The sequence below is a fragment of the Lissotriton vulgaris genome, chromosome 8 (assembly GCF_964263255.1).
Source record: "Lissotriton vulgaris chromosome 8, aLisVul1.2, whole genome shotgun sequence".
Classification (NCBI taxonomy): Eukaryota; Metazoa; Chordata; class Amphibia; order Caudata; family Salamandridae; genus Lissotriton; species Lissotriton vulgaris.
In genome coordinates this window covers 503,803,680-503,831,612 of record NC_141696.1, presented here as the reverse complement: position 1 = coordinate 503,831,612, position 27,933 = coordinate 503,803,680, and the positions used below count along the sequence as shown (strand labels likewise).

The 27,933-nt window shown below is 43.5% G+C and overlaps 1 protein-coding gene across 1 annotated transcript in view; it reads left to right on the top strand.

The window, feature by feature from the left end:
* LOC147697232 (cytoplasmic tyrosine-protein kinase BMX-like) overlaps positions 1-27,933 on the top strand; it is a 619,305-nt gene that overhangs the window by 110,266 nt on the left and 481,106 nt on the right. The window contains exon 5 of the mRNA XM_086936120.1: positions 9,536-9,647. Within this exon, the coding sequence (XP_086792246.1) occupies positions 9,536-9,647 (112 nt within the window). The remainder of the gene's footprint in view (positions 1-9,535; positions 9,648-27,933) is intronic.

Genomic DNA, 27,933 nt, shown 5'->3' with positions numbered 1-27,933 from the left:
TTTGCAGTCGCATGGAGCCCAACAGCTTGAATTTTAGAGCTTGAGAGCGACACAGATGGCCCAGTACCTGAAAGGTACCACATGGGGGTCAGGATACTAGCCATTTGAGTTACTCTGGGGTCCTGGGATTAAGATAGAGTACAGGTCCAGTTCTTCTTCCCAGTGCAAGATGGCAGCAGCCCAGCTTGGCAGTTCGGGCTGGACTGTTCCCATGAGGCACAGGGTCAGACTGATCTGCATATAGCCATGTCTGAACTGGGGTGGCAGAGTGGGCTAAAGAATGGTGACGGATTAAACCCAGATCTTTTGACTGGGTGTGAGTGTTTGATTGATTCAGATGCTCTGTCCATCACCACCCCCTTTTGTACCAGCATAGCAGGGCAGCAGTTTCTGTGGAGTAGCAGTCCAGCAGAGTGGCTGTCTTTGTAGCTGCACAGCAGTCCTTCTTCCTGGCAGAGTATCCACAGGTCCAGAAGTATACTAAAGAGTTGGTGTCTGAGGTCCCTCTTTTACACCCTGGTGCCCTGGTTCTGTAAAGTGGGGGAAACTTCAAGATAGTGACTTTGAATTGCAGGGACTTCTCTGTCGCCCCTGCCCTGGATCCAAGCTGGCTGAAGTGACAAACCTAGGGACATTAGGCCCTTTGAGTGGAGACCAGACATAGTCTATTCCTGTGTAAGTAAGGTTCGGCCCAGATCCTCCCTCCTATCCTGCTAGTGATCCCCCATACAGCCACACATACGTTCCCATTGTGGGTGGCTGTCTAGGAGGAATACACAAAGCCCAACTTCCAACTATACCCAGTCATGTGACCAGAAACAAGCTGCAGGCACCAAATGGCTGAGGCAAGAAAGTGCAAACTTTCTAAAAGTGTCGTTTTCTGAATTGTAATTTAAAATCCAACTTCACCATCAGTTAGGGTTCCAGAGATACCAAACATGGACCAGTCATCTCTACCCATTCAGAAAGTTACACATATAAAATATACTAGGGCACATCCAATGTTATCCATGGGAGAGATAGATATGCCTTGCAACAGTAAAAAACGAATTTAAGAGTTTTTCCTTACCAAAACATGTAAAACTTGAAAGTACATGTCCAGCATCTTAACGCCTTCGCTGCGGGGGAAATTACCCCGCTGTGCTGGGAGGAGGGGGGGCGCGCACAGCGCCCGCCTGCTCATGACGAGCTCGTCACAGGTGCACCGGCTCCCGTGGAACGCTCAGCACAGCAGGGGAATTATCCCCGCACCTGAGCGCTCCACCGCTCATGACGAGCTGAGCTCATCCTGAGCACCAGAGCACCATGCCTCATGACAACCTCAGCTCGTTATGAGCATGGAAAAGGTGAAATACACTGCACCCTGCCCTTAGAACTGTCCACAGCCTACCCTAGGGGTGAAATATGTATTGAAAAGGAGATTTTTTATACTGGCAAAATGTTTATTTTGCCAGGTCAAAATATATTGCACCCACGGGCTCTGCGATAACAGGCCTGAGCCAGGTTTAAAGTGCTATTTAAGTGTGTGGGACAATCAGTGATACAGGCCCACAAGTAGAGTTTAATTTACAGGGTCTGAGCACATGTAATCACTTTACCAGGGACTTCTGAGTAAATTAAAAATGCTAATAAGATATAAGACAATTCTGTCATGTTTTAGGGAGAGAGCACAAGCACTTTAGCGCTGGTTAGCAGTGGTAAAGTGCACAGAGTCCTAAAGCCAGGAAAATTGTGGAGGACGAAGACCAAAAGCTTGGGGATGACTGCATAAATGGCCAGAAACAACACACACACAAAGTACATTCCTTCAGGGACTACTGAAACACTGTGTGCTTTTAGAGACAAAAATACTTTTGGTTTTAGCCACTGTTTCTTTTATGTTTTAAGACTGTTGAAGGCCAGGCAGCTTCCTCACTAATACATTTATGCAAAAACCATGACATAACAAAACAATCATTTAAAAATGCCAAACTGCTGGCAGCCAACACCATAACTATTGGCTTTGTCAGTACTTTGTTTTGAGATTTGCTCTCCATTACATGATGAGCTTGCAGCACATTCTGAGGACAGTTTGGCACAGATTTTATACAAATGTCCTACTGAATCTGCTTATGCACAGTGACTCATCCTCTTCTGTTTTATTGTGCCTTCCTTTTTTAATGTAGAAAATGGAAGTAAAAATAGGTAAACATGATGATGCTTTATTCTAAATGTAAGAATTTGGCATTACAAGCCAGAGTAAATGCATTGCACTATTCACTGAGATATCTTGCAAATGTGTGCAATTTTGTGCCAGTATTTGTACTGGCCTCCGCAAAAAAACGATTCAATTGATTTATTGTTGAGAGAAAGTTATTTCCACCGAATAGAAAATTACTTTTGACACAATTCAGTTCTGAAAGCACAACATTTGTTTGGCCTTCCCATTTTGAGTTCTCTTGCCAGCCCGCATCCTGGTTTCCTCCCCAACCCTCACTCTTCCCATTGGAGTATCTTTCTTTGGTGGCCTTGGTCTACTATTTCCCCTAATTCTTTCAGTAGTTCTGGGAGCAGCACCCAACTTCTATAGGTGGCAATGGGCATCAGGTTCATTTATGTGGGCTGCCTTCCTGAAATGAAAATAGGATTGACTTTGTGACCTGTCTCTGTGGTAAATCCCACCCCAGATTGAATTTCACTTGCCCCTCCTCATTTTCCACAGCGATTATGTGCATGTTTCTTTTATCATTCAGCCAGTGGTCATGTGGCCATGTCTGAACTGGGGTGGTGTGGAGTGCAAAAAAACGATGGATTTAGGCCCAGATCTCTGTACTGGGGTGAATGTATGACATTGTTCTGCATTCTGTCCATCAATTGTTATTTTTGCATTTGTCACCCCGAGTGGGATGGGTATGCTCAGACGTGAGTCCCATGCTCTCCACACCACTGGAGTCAAGCTATCCTGGCTGAAGATGGCTGATAGCCAGAAACCTGTCCTAGGATGCTTGATTCCGGTCCAGGAAAGACATGGCTTGGCAGTTCGGGCTGGACTGTTCCCATGAGGCACAGGGTCAAGCCTGATTTGCATATGGCCATGTCTGAAATGGGGTGGTGTGGAGTGCAAAAAAACAATGGATTTAGGCCCAGATCTCTGTACTGGTGTGAATGTATGACACTGTTCTGCATTCTGTCCATCAATTGTTGTTTTTGCATTTGTCACCCGAGTGCGATGGGTATGCTCAGACATGAGTCCCATGCTCTCCACACCACTGGCGTCAAGTTATCCTGGCTGAAGACGGCTGATAGCCAGAAACCGGTCCTAGGATGCTTGATTCCGGTCCAGCAAAGACATGGCTTAGCAGTTCAGGCTGGACTGTTCCCATGAGGCACAGGGTCAAGGCTGATTTTCATATGGCAATGTCTGAACTGGGGTGGTGTGGAGTGCAAAAAAACGATGGATTTAGGCCCAGATCTATGTACTGGGGTGAATGTATGACATTGTTCTGCATTCTGTCAATCAATTGTTGTTTTTGTGGAATAGGAGAGCAACAACATGGCCCCCATGGAAGGGGGATCTCCAGATGCCCTCACCAGGTGAGTGTAATGTCCCAAGGTGCCTCAAGAAGCAGATGGGCCGCCGTGCAAGTATGCAGCTTACCCGAAAACCAACAGGCATTGCGGGTGCTTTCCGTGGCACCGTTGAAATAGCCACAGTGGGCTGCGATGCTGTACCGCAGCACCCCCGAAGAGGAGGGAAGGGACCCGTGGGCTGCACCACAGCCGGCGAAGAGGAAACGGGTAGCGCCGCAGGTTGCAATTTGTGCTCGCAGCGCAACAATTTATGATTTTGCAGGACAGGAAGCTGGCGAGACAGTGAATCTGCCTCTAGGCCAGGCCTTAAGAGCCATACCGTCAGAATCATGAGCTGCTATAATGGCTTTCTAATGTATACATGCTAGTACATTGAATCACCATTATATGTTTACACTTTTCTAAATATTTCCTATTTTAGCTTTTGGGAAATCATGTGTGATACATTAATACAAAATGTTAAACTGTAAAACTGATAACAAAGCAATATCTTTTTACAAAACATTGCAATTTGATAAACATAGATAAAATAATTTTTCAGAACAAAAATCGCATAACATGGACACTATACTTCTTTTTGATTTATTTTTACTTACGATACATCAGGATTTTCTTCTCTTGTAGATCCCTCGATACGAAGTTCAACTGTATTTGGGAACACTCTTTCACCTGTAAAAATGGTAAGAGAAGCATTATTAATCACATTGAAAAATATATTTATTTAATCAAAGTACAATACTATATGGACTGGAACTCCTATGGTAAAATGCCAAGAAAAGACATAATTGAAATAATGTGGTGGTAGGAGTACCAGGACGCCTGACCAAATGCAGTGATTGATTGAGAGAGTGACACTCTCCCTCGGTAACATTAACCTAATGTGTTTGCATTTTGTTTGGCTAGCATAGATCATCATAGGTGACTCAGTGTACTGTACTTGCGTGCTTATTGTCTGGAGGCAGGTGTTGCAGACGTAATTATGCAGTAGACTGTACTACAGAAATCAACAAAGTATTTTCTGCTCAACTGCAAGTAGGTTATGCTGTGTTTGACTACAGATTTGGCAATGCCAAGCAGCTAAGAAGACTATTGCATCACTTCAAATCATTCAGGATTTCAATCAACCAATCAGGATTTCTAAGGCGTAGCTTATCACGCAATAGGGTACCCAGCCATTTACAGGTCCTGGAGGCTTATTCAAACACTTAAACAAAGAGAATCCACACAAGGATGTTGCTGGAGTGTTCCCTACAATGGTGGGGAGCACACAGTGTTCTTTAAATACCCCTCACACACCAAAAGGACCCTTGGTGTCATGCTTCATCATTGGGGTCTTCGCACCCCTCTACAGGATGCGGCGTGCAACTAACCAACGGAATACGTGGGAGCACTAAGGTTTTGACTATGTTATGTTATGTTATGTTATTATAGGTCTTCTATAGTGCACGGCTACTCCGAGGAGTGTCCCGGCGCTTTGTACTACCAGACCTAAAAGGGAGCAGACAAAACATAACAGTGAAAATAAAAACAAGCAGTCACAAGTCCTAGAACAGGGCAGGAAGTCTCTAACAAGTAAAGAGCCAGGTCTTTAAGCCCTTCCTGAACGCAAGTAAGTTAGGCGTAGAACGCAAGGTCAGAGGTAAGGAGTTCCACAGCTGAGGGGCCAACAGCCTAAATGACCGTCCTCCAATGCAAGCTTTTTTTATTCGGGGGACTACCGCAAACGAAAGGGACTCCGATCTCAAGGATCGTGCCGGATGGTAAAAAGCCAGCCTCCTTTGCAAGTATTGAGCTCCCGTGGCATGCAGAGCTTTGTGGGCCAGCGTCATAGCCTTGAATATTATCCGCTTCCGGATGGGGAGCCAATGTAGAACTTGCAATAGGCTCGAGGCACTGGCTCGCCCATGAAGGCCGAAGATGGCTCGCGCGGCAGCATTCTGGGCCACCTGTAGGCGTTGTAGGAGGTACTCCGGGAGGCCAAGGTATAAGATGTTAGCATAATCCAATCTGGATCCAATGAGGGCCTGAAATATTGTTCTCCTATGTTCCTCCGAAAGTAACGGAAAGAACTTCCGGAGCATCCTGAGGATGCCAAAACATGTTCCTGTAAGAGCCAGCACCTGGGATTTAAGCGTCAACCCGTTGTCGATTTTAATTCCCAGGTTCTTGGCTGACTGGAATGAGTGAGCTGGGGGGAACATGTCGGCGGGCCACCACCCATGCCAATCCGGATCAGATGGACATCCGAAAAAAAGTATCTCAGATTTGTCTGAGTTGCACTTGGTGCTGTTCAGTTGGAACCAATTAAAGACAGCCCCAAGGCACTCCCGGATACTTTCACCATTAAATTCTTCACCCTTCCGGCAGGTAAAGAGAAGCTGGGTGTCATCGGCGTAGGAAACGATCTGGGCCCCGAAGGACTCCACCAATGTCGCCAAAGGGGTCATAAAGATGTTAAATAGAGTTGGGCTCAATACAGAGCCCCGAGGAACTCCGACTCCCAAAGGCGACATCTCAGCGGATCCAGGGGAGACCCAGACCGTTTTTCGGCGGTTGGCTAGAAAGGAGCGAAACCAACTGAGCACCGTCCCCCTCAGACCTATGTCATGAAGTCTTACGAGGAGATCCTCGTGGGGGACGGTGTCGAAGGCCGCCGACAGGTCCAACATGACTAGCATCACCCTGCCTCCAACATCCAGCGTCTCCTTAACGTCCTCCGAAACCTCCAATAGCGCTGTTTCTGTGCTTAAATTGGGGCGGAAGCCTGATTGAGAAGCGTGCAATAGCTCATTGGACTCCAGAAAATTGGAGAGCACACCGTGTACATGCTTCTCAAGGATTTTGGTAAGGGCCGGAAGGAGCGAGATGGGCCTGTAATTGGCAGGGACTTCTGGGGCAAGGCTCGGTTTTTTGAGAAGAGGGATAACCATAGCCTGCTTCCATGACTGCGGAATAGCCCCCTGACTCAGGGAAAGATTCAGGATAGGGTTGGCTAGAGAGTTTACAATAGCTGCCATTTTAGCTAAAAATTTAGCCGGGCAGGGGTCGCGTGGCGATCCAGATTTAAGATTCGTCATAAGTGATAATGACGAAGATATCATGAGAGGCGGAAAAACCGCCAATACAGGACCAGAAGAGAGAGAGTGAGCTGGTCACTCCAGAAAGGTCATGGAATCGACCGTCGGTCTAGTGGGGAAAGAATCCTGTATCTGCCTGATTTTTGTAGTAAAAAAATTAGCTATAGTGGCGGCCCAAGTCTCAGACGGAGCTTCCTGTACTGAGTTAGAACGCAAGGTTGTACATTCCCTGACAATCGAGAAAATCTCCTTGCAAGAGTTTGCTGCTTCCTCGATTCTCCTGGCGAAGTAGCATTTTTTTTCCTGAAATACTTGTCTATGATAAGATTTAATCATAGATCTATAGGTCAACTTTGCCTCGGCATCATACTGGGCCCTCCACGTCCGATCGGCAACTTTACACTGCCTACGGGAGTGCGGCAACACTTCAGTGAACCATGGTGCCGAAACCCGTTTCATGGCAGTTCGAGGAGGCAGCACTGGGGCAAGCTCATTCAGTCTATCTAAGAGCCAGGTCTGCAAGATTTCAAGATCATTATCCAGGTCACCGGTGTAGGAGACAGGATGGTTCAGGAGGGCCTGGGCTAACAGATCCGGGGTCACCCGATGATAAGCCCTAAAGGCACATCCCTGCTGTCTCATAGCAATAACTGCTGGTTTCTCGATGCCTAGTATTAAAAAGTGGGCTAGTCGATGGTCGGACCATAATACCGGCAGCAGTGCAGTCACCTCAACCAGGAGAGTGGAAAAAACCTGATCTAATGTGTGGCCTTTGTCATGGGTAGGTCCAGAAAGATAGGGGAACAGGCCCAAAGAGGCTGTGAGATCGGTCATCTTGATAGTGTCCGGGTCAGAGCAATCTTCCATATGGAAATTGACATCTCCGGCCAGTACACAGTGCTCAGCTCTTAAGGCTAGTGTAGAAATAACAGATTGAAGTTCCTCAAAAAAAGATCCTGCAGGACCAGGAGATCTGTACACTAAAAGCCCCTTGAGCGATTGTTGGGGTGACAGGGATAAGGCAAAAGCAAGGGATTCGGGGCCCGTGATGACCTCCGTGTGAATGACAGAGCACGTATAGGTTTTTTTCACCACAAGAGCCACGCCCCCCCCTCTGCCCTTCCCTCTGTCTTGCCTGAAGATATTATACTCAGGGGGTATCGCAGATACAATATCAGGGTGTGAGGACTCACTCAGCCATGTCTCAGTTAACATCAGACAAGCAGGTTTTTCAGTAGACAGGAGATCAAAGATCTCCTGGGCATGTTGGTGGACTGATCTGGTGTTAAGGAGTAAGCAAAGATGTTTAGCGTTTCGCTCCTCCTTACTAGATATGGGGGGGTGGACGCTTGTGAGATGCCAGTTACAACCCGGGCATTTACGCTTACCCTTATAACGGCCAGGAAATACCGCATGACAGAGATCGGCAGGTTTATTAAAAGAGCGGAGCTCCTGGGACGAATAGGAGAACATAATACCACAGAGGTACAGTGTGTAAGGGAAATAACAGTCTGCCACGCCGTACGCCTCCGGGACGCTGACGGGCGCAGACGGGCAGGACTCTGGCGCGACTCCGGCGCAGGCCCGGCGCGTCCGCTGTACGCGTCCGCTACGCGGAGGAAGAAGCGTGCTTTTTATAGCGCTGCTAGAGCGCGAGGGCGGCGAGTCCTACCCCCAAGATGGCCGCCAAAGTCAGATCCCAGCCCTCGGCGTCAATGCTTGGCCGAGGGTGGTCTGAATAACAAAGAAAGGGTGAGGGAGCAGACGAAGCGCCTAGGAGCGCTGGGAAGTCTCTAGCTTTCAACACAAACGCTTATTATTCAAGCGAGAAGCGTGAGCCAAAACTGCACAGTATAAAAATGTCTAAACAGACAGGACACAACACACAGATTAAAAGGTGCAAGAATAGAGTGGAGACCTCCCGGCTTCCGCCTCAGGAGGGAAAAGGTCGTAGCAAGTGGTAATCCCTAAGCAAACACTGGATTTCCCTTTTATAGCGCTGCTACACTATGTGTGGTGTGAGGAGGGATCATGTCGTTAAGTGAGTGGTGGGTTCGAAAAAGTGTGGGTAGTTAAAAATATAAAAGGGCCTGGCACATGAGGTCTAATAAATTTTAATGGGCCTCCGTGCTGGCACTATTAAAAAGGGGGGTGTTGAGGTGTATTTGTAAATCAATGTACAACATTTCATGAGTGCGTCAACATGTTTCGAAGCTGGGCTTCTACTTCAGGATGGGGTTGCACAGATCCCCACCTTACTCACGTCAAGATGTCCCGTAACATAACTGTTAAATTTAATTAAGTTTAATTTGACTAACCAAGACTAATATGTGCCTCAATTTTTATTTGATAGATATCAGCAATGTATACCTGTAATGAAATGGAAAGAACACAAAGAAATAAACAAATGCATTATAGTTGTGAAATATCCAAATGCTGGTGCAGTGACCTAGAAAATGTGAGGGTAACACTACCTAGACATAATATGTTATCCTATTCCTGTGAGGTGCCCTGTAAAGTAAAAAGACAGACACAAGACGAACACACACATCACATAAAACACACGCTCTATTGAAATATCCGTTGGGATGATATGATGCTCCATGATTTTTAAAGAGACACTTAAGTAGTATACAGAAGTATAAAAAAAGTTGGTGCATACTTGCTGCCAAACAAATTGTTAGCACCATGAACCTCCAAGACGGTAGGGGTGTGGTGCTTAAATAGCAACCTGAAAAAAAGCAGAAAAAAGTAAAAACAAAAACAAAAAACTTTGTCATAATCCAGTTTGTCTTTGTATCACTTACTTAGTAACATTGTTACTGTAACCCTTACATCTGGCTCAGCTGTGCCGTACTCACAAACAGCAAGATAATCCCTGTCCTTAGCTGCCCCTGACCGCGGCTCTGTCGATTCTGTGAGCAGCTCAAAAGATGAGTTTAAGTACCCTTCAGTAATCGTCATGAGTCGAAAAACCGAAAAGGACGAGGACCTTTTAAGGTAATTCCGGTTTTAGTAATCGTCAGCTCAAATTGACTCAAAACACCTGTGTAGGTACAGGGAACACTGCGTGCGTCAGTGCGGCAAGTGGAGAGGAAGTCTCTCATTGCCGCGCCTGCGTGGTGTAAACTACTACCCTGTAGGTGCCGGGAAACCCGCATGCGTCAGTGCAACGATTGGCTAGGAAATATCTCATTGCCACGTATGCGCGGTGTGAACTACTGCCTTGTAGTCTTGGAATAATCAAAAGATGTAGTTACTTGTGTGCAGTAAGAGTCGCACTATGTATTCATATAAAGTAAACTATTCACTGTGGATTTGTCTCTGAGAAATAAAGCGACAAAGTTGGGTAGCACATGGTAAAACCCAAGCTCTGTTGCAGCACTTCAAGACTTTCTCACAAAAGGGGGGGGGGGGCAGTAAGCATGTGCATCAAAAAGGTAGCGGTATACCGGAATAGTATGGGCATATTTAACTTTAAAATAATAAGTGCCGCCACACCCCCTGAAAGTTTGGAAAATGAAGAAAAAATGGAAACCCAGTGTTATCGTTTCTGCATCAAATCTTGGATCATGAAAAATTACGGGATAATACACACAGCATGGAATGCTTATTCCCTCATGGTGTTTGTACACACTTTAGTACTTAGTTTGTGCATGCAAAGTTGATAATGTTTTATCGCCTTCTGTACACTTAGAAGCCGGTAAGTACTTTGGACACGCCAAGGAACAGATGCCCAAACAAAGCCCTATGGAAGGATTGTATTCGGAAAGCGTTTACTAAGACAGTTGCCCCCAAGGGATGTCATCGTTAAGCCCGTTGATATGGGTACCTAAACAAAAATCCCCAACGTTGTTCTTTTTCCAAAAGGCCTTTCTCTGAACTCAGTTGCTCAATAATCGTCCATTGGAGGTCATTCACAGAGGGAAACTCATTCAAAAAATGGGAAGCCATTTTAGTTGAACTCTTTTTGCACCTCACATTGCTTTTGTGTTCATTAATTCTGATTTTGGTAGACCTAGTCGTCATCCCTATGTATTCGAGCCCACATGGGCACGTGATCATGTAAATGACGTGTCTGCTGTTACAATTAGTGAACTTTCTTTGTTCCCAGGTGCGGCCATTCCTGAAGGTTAGTTGTCTACTCTTTTTAGTTAGGTGGCAGCTACTGCAGTTGCCATAGGGGTGGTGGCCTTGAACCCATTGGAGTGTAGGTTGTTCTGGGTCGTTTATACGCGGCCGCGTATGAACCAGGATGTCTTTAAGGTTCCGGCTTTGTATGTGGGCGAAAAGAGGTTTATCAAATTGTAGGTTACCACATACAAGGGTTCGCCAGTGTTTATTGACGATTTGGAGACCTCATTGGAGTGTGTATTAAAGGATGTCACACAGATAGGCCTTATATTTAGTTCCTTTTGTTCTCTCTCTTCCAGGAGGGCTTTCCTGTGGTTGTTGCAAACCCTTTTCATGGCTCTTTCAATCACAGGTGTAGGGTATTGTCGGTTCAAAAGTTTGTTTTTGAGGTCCGCTGATAGTGTCTTGTAATCCTTCACGCTAGAACAGTTCTGTCACAAACGGGTAAACTGGCCATATGGAAGGTTATCACGCAAATTTCGTGGATGAAAACTGTCCTCCTCAGAAGACAGTTTCTAGATGTAGGTTTGAATTGTGTTGTCGTTTTAAGGTAGCCTGCTTCTTGGTAGATGTTTAAATCCAAAAAGACCATCATTTCACTTGACACAGTGCTTGTGAATTTCAGGAAGTTGTTCTGTCTGTTAAGCCAGTCCATAAATTGTGCCACTGACTGGAGATCTCCCTTGCAGATGACAAAGACATCATCTATGTAACGTCTCCATGTTATTATGTTGTGTCTGTAGGGGTTACTTTGATGGAGGATTTTATGCGTACCCAGATGGTGGACGTAGAGCCCGGCCAGACTAGGGGCAAAGGTGCTCCCCATGCTGGTTCCGTGACTCTGCAGGTACAGCATCTTTTCATATTGGAAAAAATTGTTCATTAGGGCTAGAGAGATACACTCCATCACCACACTACTCAGTGTCTGGTATTTCCAAGTTGTCGAGAAAAGGACCTCCTCAATGATATTGAGGGTTTTGTCATGCGGTAAGCTGGTGTACAGGCTCTCTGCATTCAGGCTTAGTAGTAGTTGTGTAGTGGGGTCAAAAGGTAAGTTTTGTAGAAGCTGAAGACCAGCTTTGGCATCCTTCAGGTATGTGTTTGTTGCCTGTACCAGGCGACGTAAAAAAGCGTCTGCGAATCTGGACAGAGGTTCTAGAATGGAACCGATCCCCGAGATGATTGGCCTCCCTGGGGTTTTCTTTTTAGATCCTTATGTATTTTCGGAATGGTGTAAAAGTAGGGAGTCCTAGGTGACTTACGAACTAGGAAGTCTGCCTCTTTTTTGGACAACCAATCGTGGGTTAAGGCTGCCTCCACCATTCCCTGGATCTTGATGCGTAAGGTTTCTGTGGGGTCCTCGTGTAAGATAGTATAGTTCCTCCTGTCTGCTAGGAGTCTTAGACACTCCTGGTCATACGCTATAGCAGTTTGAATAATGATGCCCCCCCCCCCTATCTGCGGGTTTTATGGTAATGTCTTGTTGTCCACAAGTTGTTTGATTGCCTCTTGTTCCAATCTGCTAGTGTTGTGAAACACATTCTTATCCATTGTGGTCAGACTGCCTAGATCCGTCATTACCGCCTTTTCGAAGGCCAGTAATTGGACCGGCAGAACGGTGTCAGGTGGGGCGAAATTCGACTTTGGTTTCAACCCTGTGTCAGTGGGAGTGGAAGTGTCCTCTTTATCTTTAAAGAAGGCTTGTAATTTCAATTTGCACACAAAATCTTGTATTTCGGTGTGGATTTTGAAAGTGCTCAGCCTTTTAGTAGGTACAAAACCTAAACCCTTATTGAGAACAGTTTTCTGTTTCTGACCGACACACAGAAAACTGTTCTCAAGAAGGGTTTAGGTTTCGTACCAACTAAAAGCCTGGACACTTTCAAAATCCACACCGAGATGCAAGATTTTGGTAAGACTCCTAGCACACAGGAGGAACTTTACTATCTTACACGAGGACCCCACAGAAACCTTACGCATCAAGATCCAAGGAATGATGGGGGAAGCCTTGACCCACGATTGGTTGTCCAAAAAAGAGGCGGACTTCCTAGTCCAGAAGTTACCTAGGACTCCCTACTTTTACACCATTTCTAAAATACATAAGGATCTAAACAAACCCTCAGGGAGATCAATCGTCTCGGGGGTCGGTTTCATTCTAGAACCTCTGTCCAGATTTGCGGATGCTTTTTTATGTCCCCTGGTACAGGCAACAAACACATACCTGAAGGATACCAAACCTGTACTTCAGCTTCTACAAAACCTACCTTTTGACCCCAACACAACTACTACTAAGCCTGGATTTAGAGAGCCTGAACACCAGCTTACCGCATGACGAAACCCTCAACATCATTGAGGTGGTCCTTTTCTCGACAATTTGGAAATACCAGACACCGAGGAGTGTGGTGATGGAGTGCATCTCTCTAGCCCTAAAAATAACTTTTTCCAATATGAAAAAACGCTGTCCCTGCAGAGTCACGGGACCAGCATGGGGAGCACCTTTGCCTCTAGTCAGGCCGGGCTCTACATCCACCATCTGGAGACGCATAAAATCCTCCATCAAAGTAACCCATTCAGACACAACATAATAACATAGAGACGTTACATAGATGATGTCTTGGTCATCTGGGAGGAAAATCTCCAGTCGGTGACACAATTTATGGTCTGGCTTAGCAGACAGAAAAACTTCCTGAAATTCACAAGCACTGTGTCAAAAGAAATGATGGTCTTTTTGGATTTAAACATCTACCCAGAGGCAGGCTACCTTAAACCGACAACACATTTCAAACCTACCTCTAGAAACTGTCTTCGGAGGTATGACAATTTTCATCTGTGACATTTGCGTGATAACCTTCCGTATGGCCAGTTTCTCTGTTTGCGACGGAATTGTTCTAGCGTGAAGGATTACAAGACACAATTTTGAACCGACAATACCCTACACCTGTGATTGACAGAGCCATGAAAAGGGCTCGCAACAACCACAGGGAAGCCCTCCTGGAAGAGAGAGAACAAAAGGAACCAAATATAAGGCCTATCTGTGTGACAACCTTTAATACACACTCCAATGAGGTCTCCAAAGTCATCAATAAACACTGGCGAACCCTTGTATGTGGTAACCTAAAATTTGATAAACCTCTTTTCGCCCACAAACGAAGCCGGAACCTCAAAGATATCCTGGTTTATACGCGGCCACGTATAAACGAACCAGAACAACCCACATTCCAATGGGAACAAGGTGACCACCTCTGTGGCAACTGCAGTAGCTGCCACCTAACTAAAAAGAGTAGACAACTAACCTTCAGGAATGGCAGCATCTGGGAACAAAGAAAGTTCACTAATTGTAACAGTAGACACGTCATTAACATGATCACGTGCCCATGTGGGTTCGAATACATAGGGATGACGACTAGGTCTGCCAAAATCAGAATGAACACAAAAGCAATGTGAGGTGCAAAAAGAGTACAACTGAAATGGCTTCCCATTTTTTGAATGAGTTGCACTCTGTGAATGACCTCCAAAGGACGATTATTGAGCAACTGAGTTCAGAGAAAGGCCTTTTTGAAAAAGAACAAAGTTGGGTTTTTCGTTTGGGTACCCATATCAACGGGCTTAACGATGGCATCCCTTGGGGGCAACTGTGTTAGTAAACACTTTCTCAATACAATCCTTCCATAGGGCTTTGTTTTGGCATCTGTTCCTTGGCGTGTCCAAAGTACTTACCTGTTCCTAAGTGTACAGATGGCGATAAAACATTATCAACTTTGCATGCGCAAACTAAGTACTAAAGTGTGTACACACACCATGAGGGAATAAGCATTCCATGCTGTGCGTATTATTCCGTATTTTTTCATGATCCAAGATTTATTGCAGAAACAATAACTCTGGGATTCCATTTGTTCTAAATTTTCCGAGCTTTCAGGGGATGTGGCACCACTTATTATTTTAAAGTTAAATGTGCCCTTACTATTTCAGTATGCCGCTACCTTTTTGATGAACATGCTTACTGCCCCCCCCCTTTTACGTAAGAAAGTCTTGAAGCGCTGCCACAGAGCTTGGGTTTTACCATGTGCCACCCAAATTTGTTGCTTTATTTCTCAGAGACAAATACACAGAGAATAGGTTATTTCGATATGAATACATAGTGCGACGCTTACTGCGCACGCGTAACTACATCTTTTAATTATTCCAAGACTACAAGGCAGTAGTTCACACCACACCTGCGCGACAATGAGATATTTCCTCTCCAATCACTGCACTGACGCATGCAGGTTTCCCGGCACCTACAGGGTAGTAGTTTACACCTCGCAGGGCGGCAACAAGTTACTTTCTCTCCACTCGCTAGACTGACACACGCAGTATTCCCTTAACCGTTACAGGTGTTTTGAGTCAATTTGAGCTGATGATTACTAAAACTGGAATTACCTGAAAAGGCCCTCGTCCTTTCCCTTTTTTCGGCACCTTACGATAATTGAAGGGTACTTAAACTCATCTTCTGAGCTGCTCACAGAATCGACGGAGCCGCGGTCAGGTGCAGTCAAGGACAGGGATTCTTTTGCTGTTTGTGAGTAATGCACAGCCGACCCAGATCTAAGGGTTACAGTAACAACGTGACTAAGTAAGTGATACGAAGACAAACTGGATTATGACAAAGATTTTTGTTTTTGTTTTTACTTTTTTCTGCCCTATTTCAGGTTGCTATTTAAGCACCACACCCCTACCGTCTTGGAGGCTCATGGTGCTAACAATTTGTTTGGCAGCAAGTATGCAACAACTTCTTTTATACTTCTGTATACTACTATAGTGCCTCTGTAAAAATCCTGGAGCATCATATCATCCTAACAGATATTTCAACAGAGTTTGTGTTTTATGTTATATGTGTGTACGTCTTGTGTCTGTCTTTTTCCTTTACAGGGCACCTCACAGGAATAGGATGACATATTATGTCTAGGTAGTGTTGCCCTCACATTTTTCTAGGTCATTGTACCAGCATTTGGATATTTCACAACTATAATGCGATGTGTTTCTTTTTTTGCGTTCTTTCCCTTTCGTTACAGGTATACATTGCAGATATCTGTATATTAAAAACTGAGGCACATATTAGTCTCAGTTAGCCGAATTAAACTTAAATAGGTTTAACAGTCATGTTAAGGGACATCTTGACGTGAGTAAGGTAGGGGTCTGTGCAACCCCATCCTGAAGAAGAAGCCCAGCTTTGAAACATGTTGACGCACTCATGAGGTGATGTACATTAACATACAAATACACCTCAACACCCCCCTTTATAATAGTGAAGACACAGCCCATAAAAATGTATTAGACCCCACGTGCCAGGCCCACACTTTTTCGAACCCACCACTCACTTAACGACATGCTCCCGCCTCACACCACACATAGTCAAAACCTTAGTGCTCCCACGTATTCCGTTGGTTAGTGGCACGCCGCATCCCGTAGAGGGGTGCGAAGACCTCAATGATGAAGCATGACACCAATGGTCCTTTTGGTGTTTGAGGGGTATTTATAGAACACTGTGTGCTCCCCACCATTGTAGGGTCCACTCCAGCAACATCCCTGTGTGGATTATCTTTGTTTAAGTAATTGTACCTGGGAAGACCAAATCCATTACATCTCATCTCTCCTCTCCCTTTTTGTTGTATTTATTGTTCAGACAGCGCAAAGCTGTGGGAGAAAATTTTAATTCTTCAGACTTAAAGAAAAAAATACAGGTACAATACACATATATTTCTTCGTACAAATACACGCCAAAATTACCTCCACAATATCTGCCAAGTTGTTGACAGAACTATAAACAGGACTGACAAGAACGGCCTCACGTTCGGAGAAGATGAGATAGACCGAATTCTAGCAGCAATCAACCCTTCTGAAGGCCTGAGCAATACAGAACCAAGTCCGAGTGTAGCTGATTGGGACGAACTCACAACCCTTAGGAGAACCCAAATAAAAGTGGCACAACATGGATTATTGATGACGGAATACTTAAGGGCAAAATTGGCCCAGCAGGGCCTCACAGTGAAAAACTAACCTTTAATTTTTCAGAATGATATGGCTTTTAAGAAGGACTGGTCACTAATCTTGTGGCACTGTACCAGGGACTGGCTAGTCCTGATTATAAAAACCGCCACAAGAATATCCCAATAACTTAAAATTGATATTTAGAAACTAGAGATCCAACTCAAAACCTACCAGTCCCACTCTGTCTTTAAAAAACATCTGGATGAGCTTAACCAGCAAATGATGGATTTTGAACTCACGTTAAAACAAAGCAAATTTACAAATTTTAAAAAGACAAAGTTCGCTTCACTTATGAAAAAGCTTATCCCTATACCAGAGAGGATTATCGCACAAGAGATTACAACAGTGACCAGGACAGTGATACATCAGACTGCAGCTCTAATGGGTCAAACTCGAGTGGGCACTAGCCCCACAGATACCAGAGAGGGGGACAAAGATAACAGAAACCATTCTACCCTAGACAGAGGGGATGGAGAGGTTTCAAAGGACCATTGATGTACCAACCATACCAGGGCCCACCGCATTTCCAACTGTACCAGTACAGACCACACTCAACAGGACCCCAGTTCCAACAATGGGCTCCTGATTATGATGGGAGCTTTTATGGCCATCTGCCTTTTTTAGGGTCATGCCCAGGACCCAGACAAGGCAGGAACAGGAGGGGCAACAACATGACCTGACAGACAGGGGGACAAGAGGACCCATGAGTGGCAACAAGGAGCATGACAGGCATCCTCCAGAACCAACCGTCAACCAGCAGAAGGGGGACCTAGTGGTCAACATCACCCCTTTTACACTGACCGACACACAGAAAACTGTTCTCAATAAGGGTTTAGGTTTGGTACTAACTAAAAGGCTGGACACTTTAAAAAATCCACACCGAGATGCAAGATTTTGTGCGCATACTGAAATTACAAGCCTTCTTTAAAGATAAAAAGGACACTTCCACTCCCACTGACACAGGGTTGAAACCAAAGTCGAATTTCACCCCACCTGACACTGTTCTGCCGGTCGAATTACTGGCCTTTGAAAAGGCGGTAGTGACGGATCTAGGCAGTCTGACCACAATGGATAAGAATGTGTTTCACAACACCAGCAGATTGGAACAAGAGGCAATCAAACAACTTGCAGACAACAAAGACATTATCATAAAACCCGTAGACAGGGGGGGGGGGTCATCGTTATTCAAACTGCTACAGCGTATGACCAGGAGTGTCTAAGGGGCATATGAAGGTAATTCACATTTTGCGATTCTTAAATAGCGATTTTTAAGGAATTGCTATTTGAGAATTGCAAAATGGAATCTAGGTAAAAATTCGCAATTTTTTAGCGAATCTCAAAAATTCCCTAATTGCCATTTGCAAATTGTGAATCGCAATTAAGGAATGAGTGTCCCATTCATTCCTATGGGCCAAGAGGCCCATAGGAAAGAATGGGGATACATTCTCAAATTGCGATTTTCTATGAGAAACCCGCAATTTGAGAATCGCAATTCCAAGGGTGCCAGGGTGTCCAAAGGATAACTGTTGCACCCCTGGAATGTGCCTGTAAGTACATGTAGCGCACACACATGCCCTAAGGGCAAGTCTGTGCACCACATGGCACTTTGAATTTAAAAAAAAAATAATTTTGAAAGGAAATCGCAAAATACCATCTACTTGGAGTAGGTGGTATTTTGCGATTCCTTAAGCCCAAATCGCTATTTTGAAGGCACCCCTACATTGCATTTAAGGAATCGCAAAATTGCGATTCCTTAAATGCTTGAGCAAAATAAGGAATCGCAATTTTTGCGATTTCTTATTTTGCTATGTGGCACCTACATGCCAAATTGCCGTTTCCGGGGTTTGCGAATCGCAAACGACTACCTACAAATGCCTCTAAGACTCTGAGCAGACAGGAGGAACTATACTATCTTACATGAGGACCCGACAGAAACCTTACGCATCAAGATCCAGGGAATGGTGGAGGAAGCCTTGACCCACGATTGGTTGTCCAAAAAAGAGGCAGACTTCCTAGTCCAGACACCACCAAGGACTACCTACTTATACACCATTCCTAAAATACGTAAGGATCTAAACAAACCCCCAGGGAGACCAATCGTCTTGGGGATCAGTTCCATTCTAGAACCTCAGTCCAGATTCGCGGACGCTTTTTTCACATCTCCTGGTACAGGCAACAAACACATACCTGAAGGATACTAAAGCTGTACTTCAGCTTCTACAAAACCTACCTTTTGACCCCACTACACTTCTACTAAGCCTGGATGTAGAGAGCTTGTACACCAGCTTACCGCATGAAGAAACCCTCAACATCATTGAGGAGGTCCTTTTCTAGACAACTTGGAAAAACCAGACACCGAGGAGTGTAGTGATGGAGTGTATCTCTCTAGCCCTAATGAAGAACTTTTTCCAATATGAAAAAACGCTGTACCTGCAGAGTCACGGGACCAGCTTGGGGAGCACCTTTGCCCCTAGTCTGGCCGGGCTCTACGTCCACCATCTGGAGACGCATGAAATCCTCCATCAAAGTAACCCCTTCAGACACAACATAATAAAATGGAGACGTTACATAGATGATGTCTTGGTCATCTGGGAGGGAAATCTCCAGTCATTGACACAATTTATGGACTGGCTTAACAGACAGAACAACTTCTTGAAATTCACATGCACTGTGTCAAGTGAAATGATGGTCTTTTTGGATTTAAACATCTACCCAGAGGCAGGCTACCTTAAAACCACAACACATTTCAAACCTACCTCTAGAAACTGTCTTCTGAGGTATGACTGTTTTCATCCGCGACATTTGCGTGATAACCTTCCATATGGCCTGTATCTCCGTTTGAGACGGAATTGTTCTAGCGTGAAGGATTACAAGACACAATTAGTGGACCTCAAAAACAAGCTTTTGAACCGACAATACCCTACACCTGTGATTGACAGAGCCCTGAACAGGGCTCGCAACAACCACAGGGAAGCCCTCCTGGAAGAGAGAGAACAAAAGGAACAAAATATAAGGACTATCTGAGTGACAACCTTTAATACACACTCTAATGAGGTCTCCAAAATTGTCAATAAACTCTGGCGAACCCTTGTATGTGGTAACCTAAAATTGGAGAAACCTCTTTTCGCCCTCAAACAAAGCCGTCACCTTAAAGACATCCTGGTTCATATGCGGCCGCGTATAAATGAACCAGAACAACCTACACTCGGATGGGTACAAGGTGACCCCCCCCTGTGGCAACTGCAGTAGCTGCCACCTAACTAAAAAGAGTAGACTACTAACCTTCAGGAATGGCAGCACCTGCAAACAAAGAAAGTTCACTAATTGTAACAGCAGACACGTCATTGACATGATCACGTGCCCATGTGGGCTCGAATACATAGGGATGACGACTAGGTCTGCCAAAATCAGAATTAATTAACACAAAAGTAATGTAAGGTGCAAAAGAGTACAACTAAAATGGCTCCCCATTTTTTGAATGAGTTGCACTCTGTGAATGACCTCCAATGGACGATTATTGAGCAACTGAATTCAGAGAAAGGCCTTTTTGAAAAAGAACAACATTGGGTTTTTCCTTTGGCTACCCATATCAACAGGCTTAACGATGACATCCCTTGGGGGCAACTGTCTTGGAAAACACTTTCCGAATACCATCCTTCCATAGGACTTTGTTTGGGCATCTGTTCCTTGGCGTGTCCAAAGTACTTACTGGCTCCTAAGTGTACAGACAGTGATAAAACATTATCAACTTTGCATGGACAAACTAAGTACTAAAGTGTGTACACACACCATAGGGAATAAGCATTCCATGCTGTGGGTATTATTCCGTAGTTTTTCATGATCCAAGATTTGATGCAGAAACGATAACAATGGGTTTCCATTTTTCCTTCATTTTCCGAACTTTCAGGGGGTGTGGCGGCACTTATTATTTTAAAGTTAAATTTGCCCATGCTATGCCGGTGTGCCGCTACCTTTTTGATGCACATGCTTACTGCCCCCACACCCCTTTTTTCGTGAGAAAGTCTTGAAGCGCTGCCACAGAGCTTGGGTTTTACCATGTGCCACCCAACTTTGTTGCTTTATTTCTCAGAGACATATCCACAGTGAATAGTTTACTTCTATACGAATACATAGTGCGACTCTTACTGCGCACGAGTAACTACATTTTTGATTATTCCAAGACTTCAAGGCAGTAGTTCACACCGTGCATGCGCGGCAACAAGATATTTCCCCTCCAATTGCAGCACTGATACATTCGAGTTTCCCGGCACCTACAGGGTAGTAGTTTACACGGCGCAAGTGCGGCAACAAGATATTTCCTCTCCATTTGCCGCACTGACGCACACAGTGTTCCCTGTACCTACACAGGTGCTTTGAGTCAATTTGAGCTGACGATGACTAAAACCGGAATTACATTAAAAGGCCCCCCTCGTCCTTTCCGGTTTTTCTGCACTTTATGATAATTGAAGGGTACTTAAACTCATCTTCTGAGCTGCTCACAGTATCGATGGAGCCGCGGTCAGGGGCAGTCAAGGACAGGGATTCTCCTGCTGTTTGTGAGTACGGCACAGCCGAGCCAGATCTAAGGGTTACAGTAACAACGTGACTAAGTAAGTGATACGAAGACAAACTGGATTATGACAAAGTGTTTTGTTTTGTTTTTATTTTTTTCTGCCCTATTTCAGGTTGCTATTAAAGCACCACACCCCTACCGTCTTGGAGGCTCATGGTGCTAACAATTTCTTTGGCAGTAAGTATGCATCAACTTCTTCAATACTTCTGTATACTACTATAGTGTCTCTTTAAAAATCCTGGAGCATCATATCATCCCAACAGATACTTCAATGGAGCGTGTGTTTTATGTTATATGTGACAACGGATACAAACAAGTTCCTAATCAACTTGTAACCCCTAGCACGAGTATGTGCTGAGTAACCAGCAAGAATTTTGAAACAGTTTATCAGTTCTCCATGAGGATAATTCAATTTATTGATAATCCATGGTGTGTGACGATATCCATAATGTTAATTCACATCAAGCATCGTAACAATATGATTCTCAATCTGATATTCTTAGCTTAATAAGCATTTCACTGGCCTCCCATGGCCTCCCAATGCATTTCGGCGCAAGCCGGCGCCTTTATCAAGGGATCTGTGGGTTGAAACGACGGTAATTAGTACTACGTTCTGAACACCAACCAAAAATATATTAAACAGTAGCTACTAACATAATCGGATAAAAAAGCTATATACCTAAAATAACCAAGTTCAGCTGTATATATAACATGTAGGTAGTTGTGGTAATGTTACAATTTTTAAAAAAACACGCTTTCCCAACAAATTGGACAACACTATATGGTACTGGTTGCTAAGATGTCAAAGTGGCGCGAAAGATAATGTGATAAGTATATCAGAGTTCGTGACTGACATGAGGTTTAAACAAAGCTGTTTCTTCTATGCGTTAAAGGGAAACCCTGCCAAACTTGTGCGGGAAACAAAGCGGTATTAAGTTTGAGTTAAATAAACCGCTAAAGTAGCTACATAGTAACTGTTTAAACCGAAACAATCTGGCATAAAATAATGTGTCGCGCTGCTAGCTGTATAGGCTTACCAGTGAAAAAAGTAGTGTGCCGCTCTCTGTGAAATCCGCTACGCTCCGTTTGAACTTACACGGAGTGGCGGAAGAGGAATAAAGGGAAATGGGTGGGTGGAGTCTGTACCTACGCAATGCGCTAAGGATTATGGAACTTGTGTGCTACAATGCAGTGTAACTCAGATAAAGGTACAAATAACCAGATGTCTCCATGCAAGGAGAAAGTAGACCGATAACAGTGCAATTACAAATAACAAAGAAATTCCACCCTTTCATTGAGGCCCCCCGGTCTCAAAGTCCTTAAACAATATATCCAGTGATTTTCTCTCTTCAGAAGTTGTGTTTTGGTGTTGATGCCTTCATGTTTTTCCACAACTTCAAGAATGCGTGCCTTAAGTTCAGTTATCTCGTGTTTGGCTTCCATAAAATGCATGGCAACCGTGGACTTGAGCATTTTAGTTCTAATGTTGCTCTTGTGTTCATTCAGCCGAATTTTTAATTTGCGCTCAGTGTGTCCCACGTAGTGTAGTTTGCATGGACAACTCAATACATATATAACATTCATTGTGTCACATGTGCCATTTACTTTCAAGTTGATAATGTCTTTAAACTCAGGAGGAGATAACTTGTTGCCTTTAATAATGTTCCCACAGTTGTTACAGTTCATACATGGCAGAGTTCCTTTAAATGTGGTGAACAAACTAATCTTAGGTCTTGATTTAAGTAGTTGTCCCACATTCATGGGTCTGGTGTGTGCAAATAGTGGTTCTTGCTCAAAGGCTCCCTTAAAATCTGGTTCCACCCGAAGTATGGACCAATGTTTTTTAATGATATTTTTAAAGGATTGGCTGGATGTGGAAAATTTACTCACGCATGTAATGCGTTGTTCTTTATTCACCGGTTTGTTGATTAATAGACTTTCTCTGGACACATTTTTGATTCTCTTTCTGGCTTCATTCAAGATTGGCGTGGGGTAACCTCTCTTTTGGAATCGTGTAGACATTTCGTCCATTTGTTTCTCCGCTTTCTCCGGTTCCGAGACTACTCGTTTCACCCTCATTAGTTGAGAATATGGTAGGTGTCTCTTTAGGGCTGGAGGATGAAAGCTGTCATAACTAAGTAAGTTGTTGCGGTCTGTGTTCTTTCTGTATAGAGTCGTATTGAAAGTGGAATCACCTCTGATAATAGTTACATCTAGAAAGTTGATGTTTTTTTCTTGGATGTCCCAAGTGAACTGTATGCGTTCGTCAATCAAATTTAGTTTGGATATTTCCGATGATAGAACTTCTTTGGCCCCTTCCCAAACAATGAAAATGTCGTCGATAAATCGAACATAAAGTTTGATATGTTCCTTCCAAATCTCCTGGCTCAAAATGTTTGTATCTTCATAGTCCCTCATGAAGATATTGGCATATGTGGGAGCTGCCGAATTGCCCATAGATGTGCCGCTCTTTTGAATGTACCATTCATCACCATATTTGAAATAACTGTGCATAAGGGTGAACTGAAGGAGTTCCATCAAAAAGACTTTCATGGTATCTTCATAATTACTGTGGAGTAAAGCTTTTTCAACTGCCTCTATGCCTGATTGATGGGGAATGGACGTGTACAAGGCTTTGACGTCAATGGTAGCCATGACTATTTGTTGTTCTTTAGTGATGTTAATAGTAGCCAATTTGTTCAAAAAGTCTGTAGTGTCTTTTATATATGACTGGGCTTCCATTGCAAAGGGTTGAAGATACTTATCAAGGAACTTTCCTATTGGTTCATGAATGCTCTTGGAGGTAGACACTATGGGTCTACATGGTGGATTTTTCAAATCTTTGTGCACTTTCGGTGTCATGTAGAATGACGGGCTCCGTGGATCCATCTGTGTCAGGTATTGTTTGGTTTTTTCTTTAATGGTGCCATTGTCTATAGCTTTTTTCAAAATCTGTGAAAAAGTATCTTGAATTTCTCTAGTGGGATTGTGTTGTATTTTCATGTAGAGGTTGGTGTCTTCCAGATGTTCCGTGACTTGTGACTCATAGTATGACCGGTCCATTATGACTAAAGTTCCACCCTTGTCAGCTTTCTGACAAATCACAGATTCATCGTTACTAATGTTTCTGATGATATTCAATTCACTGAACGGTATGTTGGTATGTTTCTTATTGCAAAACTTGATAGACTGTATATCTTGTTTGCAGAGGGTTTCAAATAAATCTATTGCCTTGTGGCTCACAGGTGCCATGTAGTTGCTATGTGGTCGAAGTCCCTTAAGTTCATCTTCTTCTTCTCTTTTATCATCTGTAACAATGTTATCAAAGAAGTTTCTGAGTCGTAATTTGCGTGTTAGTTTAAACAAACTTACTTCCAATTCAAGGACATCAGTATCGGTGGTGGGTATGAAGGAAGTGCCTTTCTGTAATGTGGTCATTTCTTTTTTGGTGAGGAGTTTTTGTGATATATTAATGACCAAATTATCTTCATTAATTTGTCTGGTTGTTATTTCTTCCTCCTGGTTTTTTCTTTTTTTATCGGTGGATCTTTCTCTTTCTCTATGTTTATGGCCCCTCAGGGGTCTTCCCTTATGTCTGGGCCTGACTCTAAAAAAGGCGTCTGTGCAGAGGTTGTTGGAATCTCTTTTGCTCTTCGTGTTTCTGTGTTTTGAGGTCCTCTTTGTCCAGACGTGTCACTACCTGTGGAAGAGGTATCCGTTTGTGAAGCATACCCTTTAGTTTGCCTTCTTTTAGCATAGACTTCCGCCCATGAATATACTTCCTCCAGCTTGTAATCGAGGGTGTCCCGACGGTATTTTCTTATCTTACGCTCATTGACTTCTTGTATATGTTTTGTTAATTGTTGGTTTATATCTTCTAACGTTTTCGTGATTTCTTCTGGGCTCATCAATTTGCTCAATTCATCTTTCACTCCAACGATTTCTGTGTTAAGTTCTTCAAGAATTCTTGAAAGTTCCTCAATAATCAAAAGAATTAAATCTAAACTGCACTTGTTTAATATGACATACCATTTGTCAACAAATTGTTTACTGTTTTTACATAGTGACGGTTTCAGAGGGATCCTGAGTCCTCTTGGAATCCGCTGTGCTTTATGGTACCTAATCAAGGTACTTGCATGGAGGCGTTGGTTGATGGTTTTTCTGGTTAAATATAACAGCTGTTTGACATGTTGTTCCTTGGTTTTATTGGTGGCGAACTCCCTAGTTTCTTCTTGTATGAGAGAATATATTCGTGAGCTTGCTTCTGCATCAAATGCAAATGTTTCTGCTCTGCTTTCAGTCATGTGAGTAATCTCGTCGTATTGCATCTTATCTCTAGGGCGTGCTTCGAACCTGGTGAGTAGGTTGAAAAATGTCAAAAAAATAATAGGTTGATTCGAGCACTGCGTTTTGGTGTCTGGATTTATTATAGGTTGACTGTGCTCCAAGGACACCCCCTACTCAGGGGTGGGGAATACTGACAACGGATACAAACAAGTTCCTAATTAACTTGTAACCCTGGGCACGAGTATGTGCTGAGTAACCAGCAAGAATTTTGAAACAGTTTATCAGTTCTCCATGAGGATAATTCAATTTATTGATAATCCATGGTGTATGACGATATCCATAATGTTAATTCACATCAAGCATCGTTACAATATGATTCTCAATCTGATATTCTTAGCTTAATAAGCATTTCACTGGCCTCCCATGGCCTCCCAATGCATTTCGGCGCAAGCCGGCGCCTTTATCAAGGGATCTGTGGGTTGAAACGACGGTAATTAGTACTACGTTCTGAACACCAACCAAAAATATATTAAACAGTAGCTACTAACATAATCGGATAAAAAAGCTATATACCTAAAATAACCAAGTTCAGCTGTATATATAACATGTAGGTAGTTGTGGTAATGTTACAATTTTTTTAAAAACACGCTTTCCCAACAAATTGGACAACACTATATGGTACTGGTTGCTAAGATGTCAAAGTGGCGCGAAAGATAATGTGATAAGTATATCAGAGTTTGTGACTGACATGAGGTTTAAACAAAGCTGTTTCTTCTATGCGTTAAAGGGAAACCCTGCCAAACTTGTGCGGGAAACAAAGCGGTATTAAGTTTGAGTTAAATAAACCGCTAAAGTAGCTACATAGTAACTGTTTAAACCGAAACAATATGGCATAAAATAATGTGTCGCGCTGCTAGCTGTATAGGCTTACCAGTGAAAAAAGTAGTGTGCCGCTCTCTGTGAGATCCGCTACGCTCCGTTTGAACTTACACGGAGTGGCGGAAGAGGAATAAAGGGAAATGGGTGGGTGGAGTCTGTACCTACGCAATGCGCTAAGGATTGTGGAACTTGTGTGCTACAATGCAGTGTAACTCAGATAAAGGTACAAATAACCAGATGTCTCAATGCAAGGAGAAAGTAGACCGATAACAGTGCAATTACAAATAACAAAGAAATTCCACCCTTTCATTGAGGCCCCCCGGTCTCAAAGTCCTTAAACGATATATCCAGTGATTTTCTCTCTTCAGAAGTTGTGTTTTGTTGTTGATGCCTTCATGTTTTTCCACAACTTCAAGAATGCGTGCCTTAAGTTCAGTTATCTCGTGTTTGGCTTCCATAAAATGCATGGCAACCGTGGACTTGAGCATTTTAGTTCTAATGTTGCTCTTGTGTTCATTCAGCCGAATTTTTAATTTGCGCTCAGTGTGTCCCACGTAGTGTAGTTTGCATGGACAACTCAATACATATATAACATTCATTGTGTCACATGTGCCATTTACTTTCAAGTTGATAATGTCTTTAAACTCAGGAGGAGATAACTTGTTGCCTTTAATAATGTTCCCACAGTTGTTACAGTTCATACATGGCAGAGTTCCTTTAAATGTGGTGAACAAACTAATCTTAGGTCTTGATTTAAGTAGTTGTCCCACATTCATGGGTCTGGTGTGTGCAAATAGTGGTTCTTGCTCAAAGGCTCCCTTAAAATCTGGTTCCACCCGTAGTATGGACCAATGTTTTTTAATGATATTTTTAAAGGATTGGCTGGATGTGGAAAATTTACTCACGCATGTAATGCGTTGTTCTTTATTCACTGGTTTTTTGGTTAATAGACTTTCTCTGGACACATTTTTGATTCTCTTTCTGGCTTCATTCAAGATTGGCGTGGGGTAACCTCTCTTTTGGAATCGTGTAGACATTTCGTCCATTTGTTTCTCTGCTTTCTCCGATTCCGAGACTACTCGATTCACCCTCATTAGTTGATAATATGGTAGGTGTCTCTTTAGGGCTGGAGGATGAAAGCTGTCATAACTAAGTAAGTTGTTGCGGTCTGTGTTCTTTCTGTATAGAGTCGTATTGAAAGTGGAATCACCTCTGATAATAGTTACATCTAGAAAGTTGATGTTTTTTTCTTGGATGTCCCAAGTGAACTGTATGCATTCGTCAATCAAATTTAGTTTGGATATTTCCGATGATAGAACTTTTTTGGCCCCTTCCCAAACAATGAAAATGTCGTTGATAAATCGAACATAAAGTTTGATATGTTCC